Below are 19,625 nucleotides of genomic sequence, written 5' to 3'. Positions count from 1 at the left end.
TTCTTTCTTTCTTTCTTTCTTTCTTTCTTTCTTTCTTTCTTTCTTTCCTTCTTCTCTCCATCCTTCCTTCCCTCCCTCATCTTTCTTTCTTTCTCTTCCAGTTCAAAGATCATTTTCCTTGGCAGAGAATGAAGAAACAACATAGCTGATAATAGTCCTAACTTTTCTTTATTCATTATCTAGTGCCAGTAGTCTAGTATGTGTTCTTTGAACCTCTTCATTTCCTCCTCATGGTTTAAAAATCCCTTTTCATTCCTCATACTATACCTTTATCTGTATCCTTGATTCCTGTTGCTTCCATCTTCGGTACATGTCTTTTAAAAATCGAAATACTTCTTTTTGTTTGTAACCCTTGTTGTCTTTTTTCTCTTTTCCTGATTCATACATGAACTGGTATTTTGCTAATGACTTTACCATAGGAATGACTTATATAGTATCTTATCTTAAACTCCTTAATTCAATTATCATGTAAAATTGTGTGTCACAAATATCTGTGGTGATGGCTTATCTCCTTATGAAACTCTAATCTGCTTGAGGGTAGGGACCATTTTCTACCTAAAACTTTGTTTCTTCCTTAGTGCCCTACTCACAGTAGTAATAAATATTTGTTAATTTTGATTTGATTCTTTTTTTAAAACTCCTAATTTACCTGGCATAGTCATTGTATCTGGAATACTAACTGGTGCTTTAGGAAGAAAAGGTAGATTAATTAGGATAAGGGATGGAAGAAAACTCTCACTCTGAATTTTTTTGTCATTAATAATAAAAATAAATGAATTGGCATACCTAATACATGCACATGGTACCTCCATTCCCGAATTGTTTGCAGGAAACCATGAGTTCTGATGAAACAACATTTCAGGGGATAGTTAGTTTCATATTTTCAACAAGTAATTCAATTCAATAAACATTTCTCAAATGTCTATTATATGATGACTATATAGTAAGTGTTGAGGATACAAAAAGAGCCAAAAGACTCTCTCTGCCCTCAAGGAGCTCACAATCTAATGGGAGAGACAACCAGCAAACAAATATGTACAAACAAGCAATATACAGAATAAATAGGAAATTATTAAAAGAGGGAAAGCACTGGAATTAAGAAAGATCAGGAAAGGTTTACTGTAGAAGGTGGGACTTTATTTGGGAATTAAAGGAAACCAGGGAGATCTATAGTCAGAGTGGAGGAGAAAGAGTGTTCCAGGCATGGGGGACAGCCAGAAAAAAATGCCTGGAGATGGAGTGTCTTATATATGGAACAACCAGGAGGCCATGGTCACTGAACTTAAGAATATATAATAGAGAATGGTATAAGATGACAGGAAAGATAGGAAGGGTCTTGGATGCATTTTGACGGCCAAAAAGAGCATTTTGTAAATGATCCTAGAAACAATAGGGAACCACTGGAGTTTATTGAGTAGGGGGATGACATGATTGGACCTGAATTTTAGAAAATCACTTTAGTTGCTGAATGGAAGATTGAAGTGGGGAGAGACTCGAGGTGGACAGATCCACCGGCAAGGCCACGGCAACAGTCCAAGCATGAGGTGGTGGGAGATGTCACTGGGATGGTGGCAGTATCAGAGGAGGGAAGAGGGTATATTCAAGAGATGTTGCAAAGGTGAAATCGATAGACCTTGGTAGCAGTTTGGATTTGGTGGGTGAGAGATGATGAGGAATCCAGGATAAACACATCATTGCCTGAATGATGTTATATCCCAATCTTTATAGTGGAATTTAGACATAGTATAATTAAGATAGTTAATAAGAAATGACATTGTTCAGGGCAGTTTTATGTGGGGATATTTGCACCTGAAATACCACACATACTTTACGTTCTGCTTTGTCTTTCTGATTCAAAGACATTATTTCCTACCCTACCCCCCTTTATCTTTCTTTAGGACTTGACCAGTGCTGTAGAAGCAAAACAGAGTTTTGAGAGAGAAGTCAAGATCTTACAAGAAAGATTAGCTATTGGTCAGAGGGCCTGGGATACCACTAAGAAGGAGCTGAGCCGCTTGAAGAAAAATTCCTATGAAACAGAGGAGAGTTTGAAGAACAGCGTAGAGGAAGCAAAGACCTCTCAGAGCCGTTTCTGTTTATTCATGGAGCAAATTGCAGACCTTCTAAGTAGAAACTCAGTGATGGTTAAGCCTTCAAAAGAAGATATATTGGACAGAATGCAGGAAATGAGCAAACAGGAAGAAAACAGGAAACAAGTAAGTGGGCAGTTGTTTCTATTTAGTATTCTTTAATATAATTTAATAAAGCTTCACTAATTTGTACTAATCAGGGTGGGATTGGAGACAAAGTGGGCAAAAACTAGCCTTGATACAAAAAAAAACTGGTCTGAGAGGATGTTTAAATATGTAACTTTGCTACTTTCAGATACATCTGGGAGCTTAAACTAGGAGAGCATCAACTAATATATTCTTTTTCAGGTCCATTTAATGCATTGGAGAAGAATGTTTTGTAATGATCCTATCAATGACATAGAAATATATACCATTTCATAATGTTTCCAGAAAGTTTAAAGGTATTTGAAAATTATTTTTGCATGTTTTTGCATATTTTAACAATAACCATTTAATAATTGAGGACAGATAGACATTCATTCTAGGAAAAATGCTCTGTAGCACTCAGGGTTCCCTGGGCACATGTGATTTTATTTTGTGACCAGCTATTGTCTAGGTGTCCTCAGTTTTTTTTTGCCAGAATCAAACCAAGAAAGCATGTGACCTAGAACAATTTTGTCATGCTCCATAGAATCCAAAGTAAATGCATACCAAAATTCATAGAGAGTCAAGAAAACTGTTTATTCTGTTGAGTCCCACCTTCCCCAGGAATCTAATATAGTTAATCTAGCCTTAGCACTACTTTGGGTTTGACAATTTTCCAAGGAATGGATTTTTGTGGTGCAAATGTTCATACTGAAAGTTTAACATTTGGTTATCAGCACCCCTGGAGAGTGTTTATATTTAAAGTATCCCTAGTACTTAGCAGAATACTTTAGACATAATGTTTAATAATTGTTTTTTCATTCATTCATTCCATTACTCTGGACACTATGCCTCTCTTAATACCCCTTAATATTGTGTTAGCTTTCTTTTGGGCTGCCGTATTGTACTGACTCACTTTGAGCCTGAAGTACACTAAAACCTCTAAATCTTTTCAAATGAGTTTTTGTCTGTAATGTATTCATCATTCTGTATGTGAGCAGTTGGTTCTTTGAACCTGTGTTGGATTTTACAGTAATCCTTATTAAATTTTATCTAGATTTAGCCCATTATTCCAGTCTGAGTTATATTTGTATGCAAATTTTGTCATTTAATGTAGCAGATCTCAAGTTTTTTAGTCTCAAGATGCCTTTAAACTCTTTTTATTTTAAATAGTATTTTACTTTTTTTCCAATTACATGTAAAGACAATTTTTAACATTCAATTTTTAAATAAAATTTTGAGTTCCAGATTTTCACCCTCTCTCCCTCCTCACTTCCCAAGATGGTAATCAATTTGATATAGGTTATATATGTGCAGTTATGTAAAACATATTTCCACATTAGTCAGGTTGTGAAAAAACAACAAAAGAAAAAACTATGGGAAAAAAAGGTGAAAACAATATGCTTTGATCTGCAATCAGACTCCATCAGTTTTTTCTCTGAATATGGATAGCCTTTTTCATTATGAGTCTTTTGGAATTGTCTTGGATCTATGTATTGCTGAAAAGAGCTAAGTCAATCATAGTTGATCATTGCATAATGTTGTTGTTAATGTGCACAATGTTCTCCTTGTTCTCTGCTCACTTCACTTTTCATTAGCTTGTGTTATGTCCTGTTTTTTTCTGAAATCTGCTTACTTGCCATTTTTGTAGCCTAATAGTATTCCATTACATTCATATATGACTAGTTTAGCCATTCCCCAGTTGACTGGCATCCCCTCATTTTCCAATTCTTTGCTGCCACAAAAAGAACTATTATAAATATTTTTGACTTTTCTTCCTGCGGAGGTTCATGAAGCAGTGTGGAGGAAATAGAGAACTTGCCCAGGATCTGAACCCAAGATACTGAATACTATTAAACCTACTCAGGAAATTGAGAATTTGCCCAGAATCTGAACCCAAAATGCTGAGTGCTATTAACTACTTAGGAAATGAAGAGATCTTGCCCAGGATCTGAAGGAAAAATTCTGAATACCATTAAGTCTCTTGAGAGAATGGATGTTCAGATCTACATACCTTGACAAGATTTCAAATTCTATTTTATTTCAGCAGCAAGAATTTCTGAGGCTTTGTGCCATTGAATAAATCTGTGATCTGAATCAACACTTCACAATGTGGTGTACATTTCCATGAATTCATAAGCTCTTGTAGATATGTAGCAGCAGTGATGCAATGGGAAGCAGAAGACCAAGAAAGTAAAATTTCTCCTTGAGTGGAGATGTAGGTTTGCCACCATGTTATATTCAGTCAACTACAACATTATTGTCCTTCAGTAATGTCAGATTCTTCATGACTCCATGGACCAAAGCATGCTAGGTCCAGAGACAGAGGGAAATGCACAAAAATATTGATAGCAGCTCTTTTTATGGCAACAAAGAAATGGAAACTGAGGGAATGCCTATCAATTGTGGAATAACTGAGCAAGTTATGGTATGTGAACATAATGGAAAATGGTTGTGTTGTAAGAAATAATGAAAGGGGTGATTTGAGAAAAACCTGGGAAGACAACGCGAATTGATGCAAACTGAAGTGAGCAGAACGAGGAGAACAATTTATATAATGGCAGCAATACTGTAAGAATAGTCAACTTTAAAAGATTTACTAACTCTGGTCAACACAATTATCAATACAGTTCCATAGGACTTATGCACCTCCAGCTAGAGAGGTTATTGGCTTAAACTGTAGATTGGAGCATATTTTCTTTTTTGTCTTTTCTTCCTTCTTCTTTCTTTCCTTCCTCGTTCCCCCCTTTCCTTCTTTCTTTTCTTTCTTTGTTGATGGAGCCTCCTATGTTTCTTTTAAAAAAATTTTAAAAACCTAAAGCATCACATTTTCATGTAAATGGGAAAGAGAACTGTATATAAAACCATCAAATTTAATACACACAGTTTGTTTTTTAAAAGTATATATTAAATTCAACAGACTGTTCTGCTTGTCTGAGTGCTCTTCTATACTTCCCTTTGCTGTCTTCTATACGTTGTAAAAATGTTTAATTGATTCTCTTTTCTTTCTTTTCATCTTTTTTGACATCATTATCATTCTATTCCCTCCCTCCTACAACCCTTCCTCCCACCAAAAAAATGCAAAGGTCACTCCATAGAATAAATGAGCATAAAACTATGCAAAATAAATTCACGTATTGATCACATATGAAAATGTAAATTTCATTTCACCTATTATCTCTTCATAAGAGATTGGAAGAATTCTTTATCATTAGTCTTCTGTAGTTCTGACTATGCAAGAACCGATCAGAGTTTACATCTCTCAATGTTGTTTTCTTTTACAATGTTATAGTTGTATAAACTGACAACAAGGAGGTCAATGCCATTGATGTGGCAAAATGTGACATTAGAAAATGTGACATCATATGATATCATTACTGAAGTTACAGTACTATATTCATTTTAGTAATTTGCTTATGGAATAATTTAATATAGTTGCTTAGTTGAATAAAGGAAGTCATTTTAAGAAAGGTTTATGCTAACAACATAACCTTTCTTTTTAAAATATATCTATATTGTGAAAAATGATTTAATTTTTTTTCTTAAGTGGAAGTGGATGGCCTTCACTAGCTAATGACTTATTCCTGCATCCATGTTATTGTTTCCCTTCCCCATTTCCTTCCAAATGCTTTACCCAAAACTATTTTAATTCTATCATGTGAAACAACATAAAATTGTCAGCATGATATATTTGTTTATTTTCTAAAGTAAATTATGTAAATTGGTTAAGCTGGTTCTGCCCTCTCTTACCCCCCTAAAAATGAGAATGACTCAGTCTTTTTCGTGCCTTTATCTGAATTTCCTACCCAGCAATCTTTTTCAATAGCTCCTTTTACTTTCTAAAAACCAAAATCAAGCATATAGTTGCTGCTCCCTTGTGTGACTCATACTTAGGTAACATTGAAAATAGGTCTCCCATATTGTTTTAAAAGTATTTCTGGAAAATTGGTACTTTTACAACTCGATAAATCTATTTGTGGAAGAGGCAATGTGCTGACTTCCAGCTGATGTGGCAAAACATACCATAAATAGTTGAGTAACACCAGTTTGAAGACTGAAAGGCAGAGTCAGGCTTGGTGAAATCAACTTAGGTGTGCTTCCATTTGCAGAATATTACCTTTTATTTATCCTTTGCAGTATGCTAGTCATCCCTCTTACTCTCCTACCTTGGGAATTCATGGTAGAACCTAGGAGATCCTCACTTTTCCTGTAAATTATTTCTGCATATTCATTATCTTTCAGCCTGTGGAAAATATTCTTTTTTTTCCTTTTTTTTTAAGGTTAATTTCTTATAATAGTCACTTCTAGGTTACCATGAATTTGAATTGGGTGCTAGGTATTGTTTAACCTTGAAAGTTCAGGACACCTGTAGCAGATTTTTTTTTTTAATTATGGCTTCTTGTACAATAAGACATGAGGTGTTAAGTTGCAACACCTTCAGAAATGAGTATAGATTATCCAGAGAAAATACTTCCTTCCTTTTTGGTTGTTTTTAAGATGGCTATTCAGGGGCGGCCAGGTAGCACAGAGAGTAAGAGCACTGGCTCCAGTGTCGGGATGACCTGGGGATCAAATCCGGGCTCAGACACTTAGCACCCACCCAGAAACACCTGGCTGTGTAACCTTGAGCAAGTTACTTAACCCCAATTGCTTTGAAAAAAAAATGGCTATTCAACTGGGCTGAAAATGGTTTATGCTATTGAGAAACTACTGATAATGATCTCTTTATCATCTCTGATGTTAAAAATAAATTTATAAAACTTGCACTGGATGGTGTTTTAATAGGGTTGTTTTCATGAACTTTTTTTCTTTCCCATCAAATGATGAGGTGGTCTGAATCCTACTTCTAATTTCTTCTTCTTTTTTAAAAGTTTTATTAATTCTTTTTATTTCTATACCATGGTGATTTCCCAACTCTCCTTTTACCCCTTACTTGTAATAATAAAAGTAGTTAAGAGCATCACCTTGTTTGACCTTAACTGGGAACATATATGCCCTCAAGTTTTTTGCTACTCTGCTCATGTCCCTGAATGATTGCAAAAGTGCCTCGAGTATTAATTTTGGGGTTGCCAATAAAGGTTAGTGAGTAGGTTATTTGCAAATATGGAACCTGTGAATAATGAGGATTGACTGTAAGTCTACCATAAGGGAGCTAGAGATATAAATTTGGTAGCTATTGTATAGTAGTAATAGGTAAATGTTGGTAAGTATTTAGCAATTGGCTCTCTAAAAATTGTCTACATGACACATTTAAGTTTATTCTTCTTCTATGGTATGAATGTTTTCATCCCTTCTTATTCTTGACAATCAACAAAACAATAAATCAAACCCTGATTTGCAGTATTTGCCAATTTCTGAGTAAAAATGCTCAGGTTGAAAATTTAACAATTGATAACCCAGTTGGAGCTGACTCTAGTACAATTTATTTAGCCTTCTTTTCAGTTCCTAAATAAATTATTTCCAAGGCTGTAATAGCCTGGATTAAACTAGCAATCATGTGGAAAAGTATTTAGAGATAAGGAGAGGGACTAGGCCTGTGATTTCATCATTCCAAAGTGAGGTGTCTAATACGTGGTCCACAGGCTACACACTCCTTAAGTGTAGCCTGAGCCAGATTAAAATGTAATTGGGAAATATTTAACAAAATAAATTAAAATACAATAGAATACAGATAATATGTTCTATGTGGTTTTCTAAATTAATAGGAGTTTGGCAGAGATGTTTATGTATAGTTTTCTGGTTCTGTTTCTTTTTGAGTTTGACACTACTATTCTATAGAACACCTTAATTAAAAAAAGCCAAAAAACTCTACCAATGAATTCTGTCTGGCACCTTCTCTACAACTTAAAGTCTTAGATTTACCTAGAGCATTGAAACAAATGATTTGTCTAGTGTCACACAAAAATATATGTCAGAGGAAGGACCTGGTCTTGGTGGCTTTAAAGTTAGCTTCCTATCCACTATGCTATGCCATGTGAAATTACTGAGGGTAAACTGGAAAAAAAAACCTCTTGGCTTTTATTATTTTCATTCCTTATAATTTCTTTCCTTAATATTTAAAGGTTGAGAATTCTTTATATAATAGTATTTCCCCAAATGAGTTCTGGATTCCTTTTCTGGTCTTGTCATTGAATCAAACAAACATGTAGGAGAAAAATAAAGTACTCTGTTTCTAATGTTCAAAATAAAGATGGTGATTTGGCAGTTATTATATGAATATCCATTGAGTGTCTGTATAAATATATGGTGAGATGTTAGGCACTACGGGGGGATACAGAGAAACATAAGAAGTGGTTCATGGGGGAGCTTTCTATTCCTGGGCAAAGCATATAGAGAAATATGTAAGCATCAAACGAAGCTCTACTTTTAGTGTGAACTAAATTATTTCAAATGAGTAAGTTTAAAAATAAGTAAGATTTAAACAGAGTAAATGAAAGTTGTTTAAGAGTTTTTACTAGAAGAGCTGATATATATTATTTTTTTGGAGGGGGGAAGGCAGGGCAATTGGGGTTAAGTGATTTGCCCAAGGCTTGTAAGTGTTAAGTGTCTGAGGTCAGATTTGAACTCAGGTCTCCCTGACTCCAGAGCCAGTGCTCTATTTACTGCACCACCTAGCCGCCCCCAGAGCTGACTAGAAATTCCAGAATGCCCAGAAGCTTTTGAGTAGCATACATGACTATGAGATGTCATAGAGACAAAGATCATTTCTCTTTGTGGAAACCCTTATTTACCTTTAATGAAACTCTTTAACAAGACCACAAGGAGACCATTAAGTTGCCCTTGAAACCTGATTTTCTTTCTGTAAATCTCAGGAGGCAGGGCTCACTGGGTGAGAGAGAACCTCATCTCCTTTTCTTAGAGTTCTAGTGGAGAATTTCTACTGTTTGTTCTCATTGTGTTCACTTTGGAATCTGGTCTTTCACACTTGTAATTGCTTGAAGTGTGAACTCTCTTTTGGGGAGTGGGAGTGGGGTAGAGGGAAGATGAACAGAAGTGGATTGATTTCTTATGTTACGTCTCCCACAAAGCCCTGCTTTGAAGCTTCAGTGTGGCTTGCAGGTGAACCTGGGTTTGTCCATTGCTCTTCCTGCCAAGAACAAGTGAAAGGAGCTCCAATGAGAACCTGCATGCACATGAAAGATATCTCAAGTGCTTAAGGGTCCGTGAATTCATCCAGATGTGTACAACCTCCACTGATGGTGGATTATAGCCCTTCCAAACCTTGGTCAGCTGTTCACTGGGTTGTAGCAAAAGCAAACAGTTCATTCACTAGAAGCAGACTGGGTCTAGAGTCAGGAAGACCTGAGTTCAAATCTAGCTTTGGATACTTAGGAGCTTTGTGACTCTGGGTAAATCACTTAACCTCTGTCTGCCTTAGTTTCCTCAACCTCCTAGGGTTGTTGTGAGGATCAAATGAGATAATATTTGTAAAGGATTTAGCATAGTGCCTGGCACACAGTAGGTACTTCATAAATATTTATTTCTTTCCTTTCAGTCAAACCTTTGGTGATAAGCTTCTCTCAACTTATCTAATTGGGTCCTAGGATGGAAGATCTCAAATCAATCACCAGGCCTATATTTGAAGTTTTTTCTTTAACACGGAAATGATAACATTAGAACCTGTCAGAGCTTGAGTTCTTTTGGTATAGCCTTTGGAGCCAGAGGACCTGAGTGTGAATTCTATAATCCTGGACAAGTTGTGCCTTAGTTTTCCCATCTGTAAAATAAAAGGGTTATATCAGACCACAAATCCAGGATTTGAAGAATTGTTAGAGGCCATACAGTTCAAATCCTTCATTTTCTAGATGAGGAAACATAGACCCAGAGAGATTTAGCAACTTGTACGAAGTCAAACAGGTAGTAGAAAATCAAGGGCAGGATTTGAATTCAGGTCCTCTGACTTCAGAGCCAGTGAACTTTCCATCAGCCTACATTCTCCCTTGATCTTTAAGATCCTATATAGTTTTATATCTTCTTGTTCTTTGAGAACTCTGGGTTATCTCCATACCAACAACACTTACCATGTTGGTGCCAGATGTAGTAGACACCTGGTTGATCAGCCTCAACCTCTCTTAGTGGAAGGTATTATAGGTTTGAGTCACTACATGGACCTGATTCATTATTAGCTACGTGACTCTGGTCATATCACTTAACTGACTCAATGTGTCAGGCCTAATGTCAGTTTATGTTGGATAATATAAATAGATTTTGTTAGATAGTGAAAATATAGTTTGTCTTTGCATCAGAGGTAAATATAATTAGTGTTTTGTTTTAGATTTTGTGTGGCAATTTTTTTCATCTAAAGAAATCAAGTGATCTGAATTTGTAAGGTGATAATATAAATAGTTTTGCTGGAACAGTTCAGCACTCATTTTTTAACACTTTCTTGCATTTCAAATGAAGCTCAATACTATTCCGTTTCTTCTTTCCAGATGGTTTCCCAGCTTGAAACTCAGATAGCTAAACTGACTGAACAATTGGAGAATGAGACTGGACTTCACCAGAAAGCTCTGCAAAGGGCCCAGAAAGCAGAAAAGCATTTTGAGAATCTTCAGGGTCAATTGACACACCTGGAGGGGGAGCTGGTGTCTGAAGATGTTCTGCTAGACAGTTTGAGCCTCGAGAAACAAAAAGTAATAACGTAGGGGTATTTCACTTAATGGAAACATCTGTTATGAGATAAAAATGTGTCTGAAAAATCATCCAACATATACTGTACTTAGAGATTGAGTCCTAAATCCTAGTTTACCTGAAAAATCTCAAACATCAGGTGGCATGGTTGGAGAAGGGGGCAGTTCTTGGTTTTCAGAACTCCCTGGACAAAGTCAGATGTTAATTTCCAGTAAAAAAAATGGACCAAGAAAAAAATTGCTCCCAAACACAAAGTACTGACAAATTTTGTCTTGTAGAAATAGAAAAATTCCCCTCCAGGTGGTTATTTTACTTCCAAAAGGTCAAATAAATTATTATAAAGTGTATGTATCATTGTTGAATTAAATGAAAAGGAAATAGCATTATGGTTTTTCTTCCACATTGCTAGATTAGGGTAAGAGAAGATTACATCGGACAAGTCAGAGGGTGATGGATTAGGGGTGGAAAGGAGATTCCATGGGGCTTTCAGATTTGATTGTAGTTGGGCCAGCCCCATAATTTTACAGGTAGGGAAACTGAGAGGTTTTGGTGGGAAGTCACTTGCTCAAGGTCACTCAGATTATAAGTAGCAAAGCTGAGATTTGAACCCAGGTCCTTTGACTCCAATTCTATCATTGACTGTACCAGGTCATATTTACAGTGATGTGTTGGAAGGGGGCAGAAATGGAAAGCATGTTGCTAGTCTTCGCCACATTTGAAGCTTGCATTATTAAGCATTGAATAATCAGTACATAGAATGATTTCTGAATTTCTGCACAACCAGTAGAGTTAGTCAGCCACTAGGTACAAAATTACCTATTACCTAGGTATAGATAGAATTTACCATATTCAGTCTCTCTGAATATCTGAGAGTAGAACAAACATCACGAGACTGGGAGAAACAAGGTAGCAACCAGTTTTACATCTTTGTTTCATTCCCACCATAACCTCTCTGAGGCTGTTCTAACAGAATCTTATTCACCTTTTCCTCCTTTTTTTCTTCTCCTTTCCCTCTCAGTCTGGAAGAAAAGCAGTTATCACTCTATGATTTTCATCATATATCTTGAAGACTACTCTTAAGAGTGACAAACACATAGCGACTCTGGAGAATTTCCATTTAGCATCTGAAGAGATGGGGCAGCTAGGTGGTGCAGTGGATAGAGCACTGGATATAGAGTCAGGAAGACTCATCTTCGTGAGCTCAAATCTGGTCTTAGACTCTTAGTAGCTGTGTGACCCTGGGCAAGTCACTTAACCCTGTTTGCCTCAGTTTCCTCATCTGTAAAATGAGTTAGAGAAGGAAATGACAAACTAGACCAGTACTTCTGCCAAAAAAACCCCAAATGAGGTCACAAGGAGTTGGACACGGGGGTGGGGGCGGCTAGGTGGCTCAGTGAATAGAGCACCGGCCCTGGAGTTAGGAGGACCTGCGTTGAAATCCAACCTCATACACTTGACACTTACTAGCTGTGTGACTTTGGGAAAGTCACTTAACCCCAATTGCCCTCCAAAAAACAAACAAAAAAAACCCAACAACACACACAAAAAAGAGTTGGACATAACAAAAAATGACTGAACAACAACATCTGAGGTGTTTGGGCCACCCTGAACTTGCTACAGAGAAATGGATTCAGTGTTTAGCAGGATGAAGTGGTCTACATAGATTTGCAACTTTACAACAGTTATTAGCTATTTCAATTAGTATTTTTTATTTGATTTTCTATGGTTCTCTAAGTAGAATATTATATTATCTGCAGAAAGTAGTAATTTTGTTTCTTTTTTGCCTATTATTCTTGCCATTTTTGGTAGTCTTATTGCTATGTGTGTATATGTATATATACATTTACATAAATATTTATATTATTACATATATTATACATAATATTACATATATTATACATAATATTACATAAATATATCAGTATAATTTTATATATAGCAATTATATATACATGTATGTATGTGTATATGTATATATATATATAATTGCATTTATGTTATTTTTCAGTTATATCTGACTTTTTGTGACCCCTTTTGGGGTTTTCTTGGCAAAGATACTGGAGTAGTTTGCCATTTCCTTCTGCAGCTCGTTTTACAGACAAGAAAACTGAGACAAAAGGATACATGACTTGCCCAGGGTTAAACAGCTGCTAAGAGTCTGAAGCCGGATTTTAATTCAGGAAGATGAGTCTTCCTGACTGCAGGCCTGGCTCTCTATCCACTGTGCCACCTAGCTGCCCATATATGTATATATAGCAATGTAATTTCTCTCTCTATAGCAATTATATATATTTGCATTTATAGCATTATGTCAAATGTTAGTGGTGATGATGGGCATCTTATTGGAAAGTCCAATAGTTTATCCCCATTACATATAATGTTGGCTCTTTGTTTTAGATTTATAATACTCATTACTAACAGGATGAAGTAGGAAAAAAAGGTTAAAGGCAAGGATTTAATTTGGATTGTTTTAATTTTTCCTATTAGGTATTGTGACAATAGAGTAAGTTAAAAACAATTATTTAGTAAATACTATTTCCTAATGGTTCTCGGAAATTATATGTATTCTCAAATAATATGCAGTGGTAGAAGCAGTGAAATTGGAATTAACAGACTTCAATTCAAATCCAAATTCAGTTACTTAACTCTCAAGTGAATCATTTGGTTCTCAGTTTCCTCATCAATAAAATGAGTAGGTTGGATGAAATGCCTTCCAGAATTCCTTCTAGTTCTAGATATGTGGTTCTAGGCTATGAAACTTATGATCTAAGGAGCGTAGAATTGACTGCATATTAAAATATGAAGAAAAGTTCTACCTTATTTCGGTGCTAAATATTTGGTGCTAAATATTTGAATGCTTATGCTACCTTAAATGACTAGATAAGCACTTTTAGTAAAAATTTAAGCTTAATTTTCTTTCTCTCCCCAAAAGATAACTGATTAGAATTTTCTAGAATTATGCCCCATTCCCTAGCATTGAAGACAGCAGTTTACTTTCTCTGGGTGTTTTGGACGTCCCCAGATTGCATATCTAAATAGATATACTGTCGCTGAACTATTTTTAAAAAATGTTGATCATGTAATGAAATAGTAAAATGCTATGGAAAGAATTTTGCCTTTGGAGTTATAGTTCTGGGGTGCAGTTACCAGCTCTGTAACTTAATGTCTTTGTGACCTTGGGCAAATCAATCCTTTTGGGCCTCAGTTTCTTTCTTTCTTTTTTTTTTATTAGCAGATATATTTTTCCTTCTATTATTCCATGCTATTATTTATTTTTAAAATAATTTTTTGACATCTTTTTCTAACATCACCTACATTTTCCAATTTACCTTTCCTGCTGCTCTCAGAGAGTCCTTCTTATAACAAAGAATAAAAGAGAGGAAAAAAGAAAACTAATTTAGCAAAATTAACCAACGTATTGAAAAACTGTAACATTAACCCATAATGTTTCATAACCCTAGTGCCCCTACTTCTGCAAAGAGGAAAGGAGGTGGCTTCTCATATCCTTTCTCTGGGGCTGCACTTAGTCATAATTTCATAGTATCTATTTTCAATTGTTGCTGTTCTTTCTACATTGTCATAATCATTATCTATATTGGCAACTAGATGACTGCCAATGTCCTGTCCAAGTTCTATGTCTATTGATTTTCTGAGTCATATGTTGGATCTTACCATCTAACATGTAAACAAAGTAGTTTATACAGTAATGCCCCACTTATTCAGGGGTGAGGCTTCCAGCAATAGCAACTTTCTGCAATAACCAAGATCTAGAAATAAGCATAAAAGGACACTAAAGTGACTCAAAGAGCTATCACAAAATCCATACATTAAAATCAATATCTCTTGTGCCTTTGCTTAAGGACTATGGACTCTATTTTACATATGTATACATGCATTTGGTCTAGATCTATTATTTCAATATAAGGAATTCCCATTTGGAAACTCCCTCAAGACTCTTCACTTGATGCGGACTGGCTACTATTTTGTAACATTTTTAGAGACTAGAATTGCCTGAGGACAATGAAAGGCTAAATGAATTGTCCTGATTACATGGCTAGTGACCAGATTTGAGTCCTGGTTCTCCTTGAATCCAACTCTGTCCCTCTAATTACCATCTCAATCTGTCACTATCTCTGTCTCTCTATCTCTATTTTCTCTCTATTTCTCTGTCTTTCTCTCTCCCTTCCCTCTTTCCCTTCGTCTCTCCATTTCCCTTCTTCCCTCTTTCTCCTTTTTCTCTTTTCTTCCTTCTCCCTCTTTTTCCTTCTCTCTCCTGTATATGTATATATTTATATAGAGATATATGTTACATGTGATATAACACACATATATATGTATTCCAGACTGTCCATATGTTTTTCCCATCCTTATTATATAATTGGTCTACTCTGATATTACTAAAAGAATAACAACAAATACGTATTTACTATAGCTGTCTCAGCTTTTAAAATAAAAATGTGTATTTATTATTTGTTTCCATCCTTTTACTTTCTTGTTGGATATGTTAATATTGGAATGTTCTTTTTAGTCCAAGCATTGAAAAGCAATTAGTGGTTAGGTCTCTGCTTGAGAGAAAGTGGGAAGCCTGACAAATTCACTTATTAACTGTGTTTTCTATATCAATTTCATTTTTGTTTTGGGGCTTAGTATCTTAAATTTGTAGACCAGCTTTCAGAGAAGATGAAGCTAGACCAGATGGCTGCTGAACTTGGCTTTGACATGCGGTTGGATGCAGTTTTAGCTCGTGCAGAGCAGCTGGTCCGTCTTGAGAGCAATGCAGTTATTGAAAACAAGACCATGGCCCATAGCTTACAGAGAAAGGTAAGAAGGTGGCCTGTCTCAACCTTGTTGGAAAAAAAATAATTTCTGGGGGATCCCAAATGTAAGAAAAAATGTTCACTCCATATTCATCAGTAATTATTGCTAGTTTTGGCTGAGGTATACTTCTTTGCTACTTCCAGATATCTGTATAAATACTATCTCCACTGATAGACCGCAAATCCGTCACATCTCTGTAAAAGTGGTGCATTCTGGCTCTTGAAACCTCAGTGTGCTTCACTTACCTTTTGTAGTACCTAAGGTAAGATAGGGATTTGGATATAGTGGATGAGTGCAAAGTTGCCTAATCCCCTTTATCTAGCAGGCTTCAGGTCATCCATCCATTCATCCATGTATCCATCCATTCATCCATCCATCCATCCATTCATCCATGTATCCATCCATTCATCCATCCATCCATCCATCCATGTATCCATCCATTCATTCATCCATCCATCCATCCATTCATCCATCCATTCATCCATCCATCCATTCATCCATCCATCCATCCATCCATCCATTCATCCATCCATCCATCCATCCATTCATCCATGTATCCACATCTGGCATCTTCCCTTCTACCACCCACATTGATCAGCCTCCCTACTCTCCTACCACTTCTTTGGGAAACAGTATCAAATTAATAGTACTACTATTTTCAGAAAAGGTAAAATAGTTACACTCTATTCACCATTCCTGTGACCTCCCAGACCAAAACTTCCTTTCTTGGTCACTATTCCCTTAAATGTTTTGTTTCCTCCATTAGAATGTATAGGCTTCTAGATAATAGGGAATGCCCCGCTTTTAAAGCATGTGTATCCCCAGTAGTGCCTGGCAAACAGGTGCTTAATAAATGCCTTTTTTCCCATTTGTTCAATAAAATATGGCTTCACACTTTGATGTAAAACCGTTCTTTTACATTTTTATACTTTGTGATTTGTTAGGCACACTTCATCCTAGGCCAAGAACCCATCAGTCCTATACTTTAAGCCATGGGTCAGAAATCTAAACCCTATTCTCAGATACCATCTCCTTAATCGGCTGTTAATTTCTCAAATCTGCTTTTCTCATCCGAAGCCCAAGCTTTTGATCAGCAACACTAATGAAAATACCACCTGTGTTCCTAAGGGCTTCCCAAGTGCCATCCTGAATTTGAAGTCTTAACTCAAGATTTCATAATTCTTAGTAATGCTTTGTAGACTCCTTTTGGCACTCTCATTTGTTCTTGCATGAAATATAGAAGTGAGTAGTGGCTATTGGCTGAAGTGGGTAATAGTTATTACATGGTCTTCATGAATTGCTGTGGAAAAAGAAAAAAAATTATCACCTGCTGCCCAGTGTCGCTGGTGTTGAGCCTCTCCCCAATTAGTGAAGCTAGTTCATGGATGGCAGACACTTAGTCTAGTAAGAGGCTTGTGTTGGAAATCTTCCCAGCTTTGTAGGGTCTGTCAGAACTTGTTTTCTTTTTGAGAATTCAGGGTAGCTTCCTTACTGTGCTGAAACATTAGAGTAGGAATTTAGTGGGATTTCTAGTTTTGTTTTAATTGATTTAATTCTAAAATGTAATTTCTTATCTTAAATTTAGAAGGATGGCGATTATGTAGGTACAGAATGAAAAAAAAGCTGCCCTCTCATTCATATGTGAAAACAAGAAAGGGCAGAAAGCATGGTGGTTATTTCTTAGAAAGAAATAGGGAAATATGGGTGAATCTACCAGGAAACTAGGTAGTAGCACCTTTTCTATACCACAATCATTACAACATTAGGGATATTTTATATTACAATATCACTGCCATAAAGAAAGGAAAATTGGATTACATTTTCCTCCCAGGTTCTATCCAGATAATCAACCTTTCTCTATACTCAGCATCAATTCCTTTTTACTTGGATCCCAATTAAGGAGATGAGGACCATTAACTATAATGACAATAATAATAATAATAATAATCTCTTTCTTCAGTCTTCTTAGTCTCTTTCTTCTTAATGATTACACTTTCTTTAGAAGTAACCAAAATTTCATTAATTCATTAATCCAAGTTAATGAATTAAAAATAAATTAATTTTAGTTGCAAATGATGAATGATTTATGATAAATTATTTTTGTGGGAGGAGAGAGCACAGTCTGTAGAGATTGTAAGCCAACCAATTATATACCCCCTGAAGCCCCTTCCAGTTCCATAAGTAATGTTCTCATAAACCTTTAAGAATAGTGTCAAGAAAGATAAAGCCAAGAATGAATTGAGGATAGTGAAAAAATAATAGGGAAAACAAAAAGGACTTTTACCACTATTTTTAGATTAAGAAGAGGAAGAAGAAAGGAGAGGCCCCTTGGGTGGGGCTGACGTTACAGAAAGAAGAACTAACTAAATGCTATTTTGCTTCTTTCTCTATCAGGGAGAATGATTTCCAGACTAGAAAGGATAGAACAGAACAAGTTTTAGAGTCAAAGATAGGTGAGGAAGTAGTGAGTGTCTCCTTATGGACTGAGTAAGTTTCAGATCTCTTGATCTGTATGAGTTACACTACAGGGCACTGAAAACAATTGGAGGTGTTATTGTTGAACCATCTATCAGAGGTTCCTCAAAGAATTCCTGTCTTTGAGGAATCATGGGAAATAGGAGAGATGCCAGAAGACAGGATAGTGGAAAGGAGTAGTTTTTGAAAGGAAAAAAATATACAGTGCAAACCACAGATAGTGAACTTTATGTTTATTGTAGCAAATTCTGGTATAAATTGTTAATTGAGTGGATCATGAGCTTTTAGGAAAGGAAGTGAGGATGACTAGGAGTCATCATTTTTTTCACCAAACCTACCCGCCTTCCAAACTTCCCCATTCCCGTTGTAGATACCATTATTAATCAAATTCACAGCCTCAGAGTTTTCCTTGACTCTTTACAGTTAAAACAGCATGTAGAGAAACAGTAGATAGAACTCCAGGTCATGAAAAACCTGAGTTTAAATCTGATCTCAGACATTTAGTAGCTATGTGACCCTGGGAAAGTCATTTAACCTCTGCTTCAGCTTCCTCATCTGTAAAATGGGGGTGCATCTACCTCCCAGGGTTGTAGTGAGGATTAGATGAGATAATAGTTGTCAAGTGCTTAGCACAGTACTTGGCACATAGTAAGGACTATATAAATGTTAGCTATTATTAACTAATAATAACTTGTTTTAAATCATATAACTTTATATATTTTAAGTATATATCATATATAAATATATGTAACTATAATTATATTGATAACATTTATTATAATAACCATCATTAATTAATAAATTTATTATTAGCTATTTTATCCAATAAATACCAGTCCTATTGATTTTGCCACCATAATATCTCTCTTTTAAAAAAAATTTTTTTTTAAAGCAGTTGGGGTTAAGTAACTTGCTCAAGGTTACACGGCCAGGTGTTTCTGGTTGGGTGCTAAGTGTCTGAGCCCGGATTCGATCCCCAGGTCATCCTGCTCTTACTCGCTGTGCTACCTGGCCACCCTTCCATAATATCTCTTGCATATGTCCCTGTCTTTCTACTAATAGGGACAATACTGTAATTCAGGCCCTCATCCTCTCTTGCCTGGACTATTGCAATGGCTTCCTAATTGAGTTCTCTACCTTGTCCCTCTCCACTCACTACTCAGTTGACAAGATGACATTTCTTTTTTTATTTTGCTTTTTATTGGAGGGGAAAGTCAGGGCAATTGGGGTTAAGTGACTTGCTCAAGGTCACATGTCTAGTAAGTGTTAAGTGTCTTAGGCCAGATTTGAACTTAGATCCTCCTGACTCCAGGGCCAGTGCTCTATTCACTGCACCACCTAGCCGCCCCAGACCAGTCACTTTCTTGCTCAAAAAAGTATCAGTGGCTCTACATTGCCCCTAGAATAAAATGTGCTTTAAAGTTCCTTGTGATCTGGCTCCAGCCTACATTTCCAGAATTATTATATGATGCTCCCCATTCATAC

The 19,625-nt window shown here is 36.1% G+C and overlaps 1 protein-coding gene across 1 annotated transcript in view; it reads left to right on the top strand.

The window, feature by feature from the left end:
• Positions 1-19,625, top strand: part of CCDC170 (coiled-coil domain containing 170) — a 113,472-nt gene that overhangs the window by 58,369 nt on the left and 35,478 nt on the right. Inside the window, exons 6-8 of the mRNA XM_069069664.1 lie at positions 1,899-2,216; positions 10,649-10,849; positions 15,495-15,668. Coding sequence (XP_068925765.1) covers positions 1,899-2,216; positions 10,649-10,849; positions 15,495-15,668 — 693 coding nt within the window. The remainder of the gene's footprint in view (positions 1-1,898; positions 2,217-10,648; positions 10,850-15,494; positions 15,669-19,625) is intronic.

Source organism: Petaurus breviceps, unplaced genomic scaffold, assembly GCF_028583685.1.
Source record: "Petaurus breviceps papuanus isolate PSGF00001 unplaced genomic scaffold, PetGlider_PUasm1.0 90784, whole genome shotgun sequence".
NCBI lineage: Eukaryota > Metazoa > Chordata > Mammalia > Diprotodontia > Petauridae > Petaurus > Petaurus breviceps.
This window is presented reverse-complemented; position numbering and strand designations above follow the sequence as displayed.